The sequence below is a fragment of the Thecamonas trahens genome, assembly GCF_000142905.1.
Source record: "Thecamonas trahens ATCC 50062 unplaced genomic scaffold supercont1.74, whole genome shotgun sequence".
Classification (NCBI taxonomy): Eukaryota; order Apusomonadida; family Apusomonadidae; genus Thecamonas; species Thecamonas trahens.
In genome coordinates this window covers 63,891-72,986 of record NW_013657606.1, presented here as the reverse complement: position 1 = coordinate 72,986, position 9,096 = coordinate 63,891, and the positions used below count along the sequence as shown (strand labels likewise).

Below are 9,096 nucleotides of genomic sequence, written 5' to 3'. Positions count from 1 at the left end.
TGCCTTCCAATGGACCATTCGACAAACACTACCATCCACAGCCTGCCCCCCCAACCACTGCTCTCCCCTCGCCCACAGCAAGGACACCCCCCTCCCACCGACCCCTCCCCCCACCCGAGAGAGCACAGCACACACACCCATCCCCAGGCACCTCACTCCCCCCCCCCCTTGCAGGACGATGTCTATCAACGCAGGCAGTGACGAGCGGGCGGCCCTCCTCCCGCCGACGTCGCACACGTCGCGGACGCTCTTTGGCACCATTGGCACGCCCTATGGAGGCGGTGGCATGGTGGAGAGGTCACGTGCAGCGCTGTTTGAGTCCATTTCGCAGCCTTCGGAAGGCAAGTCACGGAGAACGGGTTCGACGAGTACCGGAGCAGGTGGTGCCAGCCATGGCCTCCCGCCCATGCCTGGTGCCGACGTGCTGTATCGGACCGTCGACCTCTCTGCTTCTGTCTCGGGAAGGGACTGGCTCGTCCCGGCTCGCCCGCGCCTCGACTCGAACCTCGTCCGCCTCGTCTCCACCATTGACGGTGGTGGAGATGACGATGGCATCGAGCTCGGCTTGCATGAAATGGCTTGGCCCGACCTCGCTGCTGCCCTCAAGGTCGACATTGATGCCAATGAGCCTGGTGCTTGCCAGGGCCTTGCCGAGTTTCGTGCCAGTGATCGCCTCGAGCGTGACGGGCTCAACCTCATGACTCCGCCGGCCAAGACCCCCGAGTGGCTCAAGTACATCCACTGCTACCTCAACTACTTTATGGGCCTCCTCTTTCTCGCCGGTGTCATCTCGCTCGTCCTCTACGCTGTCGAGCCCAAGGAGAAGGTCAACCTCTGGCTCGGCATCGTCCTCCTCGCCATCATCGTCTTTACCGCCACCATGGACTACTTTCAGAACAGGGCTGCGTCGAACATCATGGCCCAGATTGCCGGCCTTGTCTCCACCGAGGTTGTTGTCCGTCGTGACGGCTCCGAGCGCGCCATCGATCCCAAGAACCTGGTCATTGGCGACGTCATCCTCCTCCGTGCAGGCGACCGCGTCCCGGCCGACGTCCGTCTCCTCTGGGTCAACGGCATGAAGGTCGACAATGCGTCGCTGACCGGCGAGGCCGAGCCGCAGCTCCGCAAGATCGAGTCGACCTCGGATGAGATGCTCGAGACCGCCAACGTGGCCTTCTCCGGCACCCTCGTCACCGCCGGCGACGGCGTGGGCGTGGTCATTGCCGTCGGCGATGCGTGCATGATCGGCCAGATCGCCTCGCTCGCCGGCGCCGACAAGGGCATCAAGACCCCGCTCGAGATCGAGATCGAGCGCTTTGTCCGCCTCATCGGCGTCATCTCCATCTCGCTCGCCATTGTCCTCATCATCCTCGGCGTCTTTGTCGCCAAGGACGACATTGGCGAGGCCGGCTACAACGCCGTCGGCATCCTCGTCTCCAACGTCCCGCAGGGCCTCCCGGCCACCGTCGCCATCTCGCTCTTCCTCGCCGCCAAGCGCCTCCGCGCCGCCAACGTCGTCGTCAAGACCATGCAGCAGGTCGAGACCCTCGGCTCGGTCTCGGTCATCTGCTCGGACAAGACCGGGACCCTGACCCAGAACGTCATGACCGCGGCGTCCGCGTGGATGCCTGGCGCGCCGGCGAGCGGCGACGACCCGGCCGATCCAGACTCGGCCATCATGACCCTCCGTGAGGCTACCTCGTCGCAGGTCCCGCCGCGCGCCATGAGCGTCATGACCGAGAATCCGGTCGGCCGCGCCCTGCTCGCCGCCGCCGCCCTCTGCTCGCGCTCGCGGTTCGAGGCCAGCGCCGACGGCGCAAGCCCGGACCTCTCGACCACCACCGCCATCGAGGCCGCGCCCACCCTCGGCGACGCCACCGAGTCGGGCTTCCTCCGCTTTGTGGCCAAGGTGACCGAGGGCGGCTTTGCCGCCATGCGTGCCGCCGCGCCCAAGGTCTTTGAGATTCCCTTCAACTCGGCGAACAAGTTCCAGCTCTCCATCCACGACGGCATGGCGCCGTACCGCGACGACGGCGTCGACCGGGTCCTGCTCATCAAGGGCGCACCCGAGGTCATTCTCGCCAAGTGCGCCCAGTTCTGCGCCCCTGGCGCCGTCGCCACCCCCATCGACGACGCCTTCCACGCTAACTTTAGCGCCAACTACGACGCGCTCGGCCGCCGAGGCGAGCGCGTCCTCGCCTTTGCCGAGCTCCCACTCGGGCCCGACTCGGGCCTCGCCGACGTCGATGGCAACCACTTTGACCTCGACGACGGGACCGTCCCGCTCGACGGCTTCACCTTCCTCGGCCTCCTCTCGCTCATCGACCCGCCCAAAGTCACCGTCCCGGCCGCCATCGACCTCTGCCGCCAGGGCGGCATCCGCGTCGTCATGATGACCGGCGACCACGTGGTGACCGCCGAGGCCATCGGCAGGCAGATCGGCATCATCACCGGGAAGACCATCGACGACGTGGCGCGCGAGCGCGGCGTGCCTACCTCGGCCGTCGAGAACCACGAGTACGATGCCGTCGTCGTTCACGGCTCCCGCATCGAGTCGCTCACCGAGGAAGACTGGGACGCCATTCTGGAGAAGCGGCAGATCGTGTTTGGCCGCCTCTCGCCGCTCCACAAGGTCGAGATTGTGCGCAACTGCCAGCGCCGCGGCGAGATCTGCGCCGTGACCGGCGACGGCGTCAACGACGCGCCCTCGCTCAAGATCGCCAACGTCGGCGTGGCCATGGGCATCTCCGGCTCGGAGGTCTCCAAGGACGCAGCCGACATTGTGCTCCTCGACGACGACTTTTCCTCCATCGTCCTTGGCGTCCGCGTCGGGCGCGTCATCCTCGCCAACCTCCGCAAGTCGTCGACGTACATTGTGACCCACCTCTCGTCCGAGCTCGTTCCCGTCCTCATCAACATCCTCTTTGGCATCCCGCTCGGCCTCCAGTCGCTGCAGATGATCCTCATCGACCTCGGAACCGAGATCGTGCCCGGCGTGGCGCTCTCGTTCGAGACCGCCGAGGCCGACGTCATGCAGGTCCCGCCGCGGAACCCAAGACGGACCGCATGATGGGCGCAAAGTCGCTCGCCTTTGCCTACGTCCAGGCCGGCACTCTCCAGTCGCTCGGCTCGCTCTTTGCCTACTTTTACGTCATGTGGGACTACGCCGGCCTCACGCCGTCCGACCTGTGGGAGGCCAACAACTCGGCGGCCATCACCGACGACATCCTGTACATGGCTCAGGCCGCGTACTTTGTCGCCGTCGTTGTCCAGCAGTGCTTCAACCTCATCTCCATGCGCACTCGCTCCGTCTCGGTCTTCTCACACCCGCCCTTCTCCAACCATGTCATCTTCTACGGCTGGATCTACTCGCTTGCCCTCGCCGCGGCCTTCCTCTACATCCCGGGCCTCAACAGCAGCCTCTTCTTCAACCCCTTCCCCGCCGACAAGACCTACTACTGGTTCCTCGGCCTCCCGGGTGGCGCTGCCATCTTTGTCTACGCAGAGCTCTGCAAGCTCGCCAACCGCCGCGGCTGGTCCCTTGGCCGCTACATCGGCTTCTAACTTGCCCACAGCGCCACGTTTGAGTGTAAACACTCTCGTCCCGCCGCAGAGAGTGATCCACGCTCAGCGTCGGGCTCTGCGATGCATACGAATGGCCCAAAAAAAGTGATTGATCTCGGAAATTACGCTTGCAAGATGATGGTGATGATGGGAGAGAGGGAAGGGTGGAGGGGGGAAGGGAGGGAGCCATGGAACAGTGACATCAGCGTGTCATTGCTATGCTCCTGGTGACTGTTGGCCATGATGAGTCATGCGAGGGTGTCACTGCTACATGAGCGGCCTGCGCCTCCATGCGTCGCTGTTCCAACCTCCCATCTGCTCTCCGCCCAAACGGGGCAAACCTCCGTCTCGACTCGCCGGTGCCTCTCGGCGGCCGTGTCGCTCAGGCACACGGCCAGCGCCCCCCCCCTCCCCTCCCCGCCGCCCCCCCCCTTTCTCCGCCACAGGACACATCCACGCACACGCCACTCTCTCCACAGACGATGGCGGCAAGTATGGCATCAGGGGCGGAGGAGCTGCGTGAGGAGCTTGTGCGCAAGTGGTGCAAGGAGCCGCTGGCGACACCACTGGCCAAGGACCTGGCTCGGCTGGCGCCTGCGACCACGGTGGAGGTGGTGTTGGGAGGGAGGGGAGGGGGAGGGGGAGGGGGAGGGGGCGGCATTGGGGGCGGCATTGATGGTGGTATCGATGGTGGCATTGATGGTGGCATCGATGGTGGCATCGATGGCGCTGGTGCGGATGGCGCTGGTGTGGGCTCGGGATCGGCTACTGCAGGCACGGGATCGGCTACTGCAGGCACGGGATCGGCTACTGCAGGCACGGGATCGGCTACTGCAGGCACGGGATCGGCTACTGCAGGCACGGGATCGGCTACTGCAGGCACGGGATCGGCTACTGCGGGTATGGAAGCAGCTAGAGGTGCCGGCTTGGGCCTGGCGGCGGCGGCACGGGTGGTGGCAGAGCTGGCGGCGGCGATGGCGCTGGAGGTGGATGGCGCCGAGGGCAATGCCGATGTGCGCGAGGCGGTGCAGGCGGCGGCAGACGCCGCGTGGTCGGGCGTCCCGGCCGGAGCTGAGAAGGACGCCGTGCGGAGCTTCCTGGCCACAGCAGTCGGCGACGGGTTGCTCGACCCTCGTGTCGTCCGCGTCCTCGGCATGGTCAACCAGGGCTACGTCGCCCCGGTCTCCATTGAGCTCAAGCTGCGCCTGGGCATGGACTATCTCACTGCTGACGTCCGCGACTCATGGTCTGTCGCTATTGCCGTCGATCCCGCTGCTCGCACCATCACGGTCACCCACTCCAAGGCCGAGATCGGCATTGCTGTCCCGCTCTCGCTCGCCTGGTCGCTCACCTCGGTCGTCGCTTGGTCTGCCGCCCCGGTCCGGGACACCCTCCTCACCACCCGCCTCACCGTCGACGCTCTCGACGTCGCCGGCCTCGAGCCCGCCCACATTCGCCACATCCAGGACGCGCTCGGCCCGTACCTCTCGCCCGACGCGTACACCTTGTCGGAGCTCTCGCTCGCCCGCGTCTCATCATCGGCCGACCGCCCTGCGCTCTCGCTCATCAACAAGAGCCTCACCGCGCTCCCGCCGGCCCTGCTCGACGCGCCCGACGCGCCAAGCCTTCTCTCCGGTCTACACCTTGATCTCAACGCACTGACCGCGCTTCCACTACAGCTTGCAGCCTTTGCCTCGCTCCGCCACCTCACCGCGGTCTCAAACAAGCTCGACGTCTTCCCGGACGCGGTTCTCGAGCTCACAGCGCTCGAGGTCCTCCACCTCGGCTCGAACCCCATCACCGCCATTCCGCCCGGCATTGCTGCCCTCGTCAACCTCACCGAGCTCTCCATGTCATACTGCGCCCTCACCAGCCTGCCCATGGCACTCGCCAAGCTACCGCGCCTCGCAAAGCTCTACGTCTCCAACAACCGGCTCGAGTACATCCCCACCGACCTCGCCCTACTCGCCAACCTCGAGGTCCTGCACATCCACAACAACCCGCCGGGCTACCCTTCCGAGCTCGAGGGCCTCTCCGTCGCCGACATCATGGCCTATCTCCGCGCCCGTGGATGACCGAGCCCGCCAGCCCACAGCGGGTGGTGCGATGCTGGCCCCGTCGCTGCGTTCACCACTCGGTGTGGGAAGCTGTGAGGCAAGCATCAACACAACAGCGACCATCGACGAAACAAGGCTGCTGAACACGTTTGTGTGCCCAAAACCGCCACCAACACCAATTCAGGAACTAAAGAAGGAGGCCACACGAGCTGAGCGGCGCGTTGTGCCCGAGTCGCCTTGTGCGTCGCAATGGAAAAAGTGTGACGTCGTTTGCACTGAGCTATCCCAGCCAGCCATAGCTTCCACTCCCTCTACCATGCGCATGAGACTTTGTCCATGGACAGGATTCTGGCTACAAGTTGCTATGTACTTGCAGTATCCGTGGATTGCATGTAGACGCTTAAAGAGCTGAAAAAGCCGTCCATCGCGGCCCTGACTTATCGCTGCCAGGCGCACTGCGCTTGTGTGCACTTTTTCGCCAGCCGTATAACGGGACATCCGCGCAGAACGCTCAGCTTCGGAATGTGGCACATCTCTCTCGTCTGACCAACATGGATAGCATGTCGAAGGCTACTATGCTGCAGGAGGCAGGTAATCTTACTGAGCTCATGAAGCTTGCCGCGATCGTGGATGACCCGGTCGCCCATGTTCACATCTACACCGAGCTCTGCAAGGGATACGTCCGCAGCGGTGACGTTGTTGGCGCCGAGCGGATTGTCTTGCACGACATGGCAGCCCGTGGTCTGACGCCCACGGCTAGCAACTTTGCCGTCCTCATCCGCGCCTACGCCTTTGAGGGGCGCCCGGACGAGGCCAACCGCATCGTGAGCCGGATGCTCAGCTACAAGATCGAGCCAGACAACCGCTGTGTCTCCATGCTCGTCAAGAGCCACGCCGTTGCTGGAGACCTTGACGCGGCGTGCAAGCTCATTCAGAATGCCCCGCTGCTCTACGGCACAGAGGTCACCCCCCGCGCGTACGAGGCCGTCTACATGGCTTATGCCGCCGCCGCCGACTATCCGCGCGCGCTCCACTGGATCAAGGTCATGTACCATACGACGACCAGGCTCCGGTACGGACCGATTGTCCGCATTGCTGCGGCCATGCCTCTCGAGGCACTCGAGGCGCTTGTTGACCTTCTCTCTAACGAGTTTGGTCTTTGCCCACCGCTCGGCGTGTGGATGCTGCTGCTGGTCAAGTACCACGACGCGCGCCACGGCGAGGACGCCTACAACCTCGCGCACCACATCCTCGACATGCGCTTGAGCCTCAACCTCAAGAACTACAAGGCCATCATGAACGTGCTCGCCTTTGTCGGCGACGTTTCTGCCGTGTACAACGCCCTCACCATGCTTGTGGATGACGGTCTGTCGCCCGACAAGTGCATCCTCGCAATCGTCCTCAAGGCTCACAACAACGCCCAGAGCGACAGCGGGCTGGCTCGGCAGACGTGGCAGCGCGCGCGCGCAGCAGGCGTTGAGCCTGACGAGCGCTGCTACTACTTGATGTTCCGCATCTTGGCGTGGAACAAGTCGACCACCGAGAGCCACGCCATCGGCCTCTTCACTGCTTGCCTCAAGCGCAACATGTTCAACCAGCACGTCGCCAAGAGCGCCCTCTGGTGCGCCGCCACCCATCGCTTCCGCCGGCTTGCCAACCTCGTCGATCGCGCCTACACTGCCGACTTTGGCGCCCACACGCCAGCGACGCTGAAGCCCCTGATGCGCCTCGCATAGCCCCAGCTTACCTGCCTTGTCGGCAGAGGTACTCCGCGCGTGCATGCGGCCTCGGACGCCGCCGTTTGGAGCGCCATCACCATCATCATCATCACCATCATCATCATCACCATCATCATCACCAGAACACTAAACAATGTTCGTCCGCGTCCAGCAGCCGGAATTGCAGCGATGCGGTCTGCAGAAAAAGCACCTCCTGCAACGATCAGGACCACGATCGCCGGCCATCCAGACCGCCACCGCACTGCACTCAGTCCATGGTGGAAACCACGCGCCTGGCTCAAATGCACCTACCCGCCGCGGCGGTGGTGATGCCGCTTGAGCGGGTTGGGCCTGGTCGGCATGGACACGCCTTTCAACCTCGGGACGCCGCGGATGCACCCGAACCCGATCGCCGCTGCGGGCCCTAACCCGAAGTTCGGGTCTCAAATTGGTGTTGACGCCACAACTATATACTTATATAAATATAATTACACAAAATATCATTATATTCACAAAACATATAAATTCAAAATAGTATACACAAACACAATTCAAAATATATAAAGATAATATATTTGGCGTGACAAGGCAATAATTATTGCAATTTTGCAGGGCTGGTGGGGCTGGGCCAGCCCCGCTCGCCGTGGATCGGATGAACTGATGCGTGGCCAGTCTCGCAGCCTTCGCATGGATCGCGCTCACGCTCGCGTGACGGCTCGCACTCGGCTGCATGTGGAATTGTACACGCGTTCTGGCGAATCCGGCTTGAAACAGCCACCAACTCAACGGCTTGAGGCGGATGTACCGCTTGCGGCTCAAAACCAAGCTCAAGTGCGCGATGCTCGGCAAGGACGGTCTCGACGCGCCTGCAGACCTCAGCCGTGCGTGCGTCTACCCCGTCTTTACCGCCACCACAGCCGATGACAGCGCGCTGAATACCTCGGTGTCCAACCACGGCTTGTAGTGTGCGCAGATCGAGTTCTTCCTCTACGATCCCGATGGTAAACTAAGCTGACCGTTCCCCGACCGTTCCCTGACCGTTCCCGGGACCATTCCCTGACCGTTCCCAAATGCGACCGTTCCCCGAACGTTCGCCAACACAGCGTTCTGGGACCGTTCCCGGAACGCTATCCCAAGAGCGCGATGACTGGGACCGTTCCCGGAACGCTCCCCACTTGCACCTGAGCATCACTCATGACGTCTGACTTGGGCGCGAGCCGGAACTGCCCACAATAGCCTTGGGGACAGGAGGTACAGGGATTGCACATGACAACTATAGTTGACTTTGATGATCCCAAGTCACCCGAGTACCGATCCTCGTCTCGATCGCCGCCAGAGTACCGTCGTCGGTGCGGGCAGCCGAAATGGACAACTTTTTCTTTTGCCCGCAAACCACACTCTCTTCGCCTGCGGCAACACCGCTCTCCGGCCACCGGCCACCCACGGCACCCGCATCACTCACTCCATCACACCCAGCCCACCCATTCCCCGCCATGCAGTCGTGGTCATGGTCATCGACGTCGACGTCGACCGCCAGCAGCCCGCCGCCCGATCCCCGCCCGGCCGAGCCCGGGCCCGGGCCCAAGCCATCCGCCGATCTCGCGCTGCTGCACGCCAAGCTCGACCACCTGCTGCTGGTCCATGAGGACGCCATCGTCGGCGAGTACGTCCGCCGGTACCAGGAGGCGGCGGCGGCGGCGGCGGTTGCGGAGGCGGCGGCAAGCTCTGCCGGCGGCGGAGTCGCCCGCCCGCCGCCT

At 63.8% G+C, this 9,096-nt stretch overlaps 5 protein-coding genes across 5 annotated transcripts in view; all 5 read left to right on the top strand.

Moving 5' to 3' along the window:
• Positions 1–178: 178 nt before the first annotated feature.
• Positions 179–3,564, top strand: AMSG_11279 (P-type ATPase; the record flags this gene model as incomplete). Its single annotated transcript, XM_013897361.1, has 2 exons — positions 179–3,028; positions 3,058–3,564. 2 exons carry the CDS (start codon positions 179–181, stop codon positions 3,562–3,564), a joined length of 3,357 nt encoding a protein of 1,118 aa, XP_013752815.1.
• A 494-nt stretch (positions 3,565–4,058) lies between these two features.
• On the top strand, positions 4,059–5,639 carry AMSG_11278 (cytoplasmic membrane protein; the record flags this gene model as incomplete). Its single annotated transcript, XM_013897360.1, has 2 exons — positions 4,059–4,083; positions 4,216–5,639. 2 exons carry the CDS (start codon positions 4,059–4,061, stop codon positions 5,637–5,639), a joined length of 1,449 nt encoding a protein of 482 aa, XP_013752814.1.
• Positions 5,640–6,181: 542 nt separating this feature from the next.
• Positions 6,182–7,357, top strand: AMSG_11277 (uncharacterized protein; the record flags this gene model as incomplete). The annotated part of the gene is made up of 1 exon (XM_013897359.1): positions 6,182–7,357. One exon carries the CDS (start codon positions 6,182–6,184, stop codon positions 7,355–7,357), a length of 1,176 nt encoding a protein of 391 aa, XP_013752813.1.
• Positions 7,358–7,699: 342 nt separating this feature from the next.
• Positions 7,700–8,303, top strand: AMSG_11276 (uncharacterized protein; the record flags this gene model as incomplete). Its single annotated transcript, XM_013897358.1, has 2 exons — positions 7,700–7,773; positions 8,135–8,303. 2 exons carry the CDS (start codon positions 7,700–7,702, stop codon positions 8,301–8,303), a joined length of 243 nt encoding a protein of 80 aa, XP_013752812.1.
• A 529-nt stretch (positions 8,304–8,832) lies between these two features.
• AMSG_11275 (uncharacterized protein) overlaps positions 8,833–9,096 on the top strand; it is a gene marked incomplete at both ends in the record, with an annotated part of 3,033 nt that continues 2,769 nt past the window's right edge. Inside the window, one exon of the mRNA XM_013897357.1 lies at positions 8,833–9,078. Coding sequence (XP_013752811.1) covers positions 8,833–9,078 — 246 coding nt within the window. The remainder of the gene's footprint in view (positions 9,079–9,096) is intronic.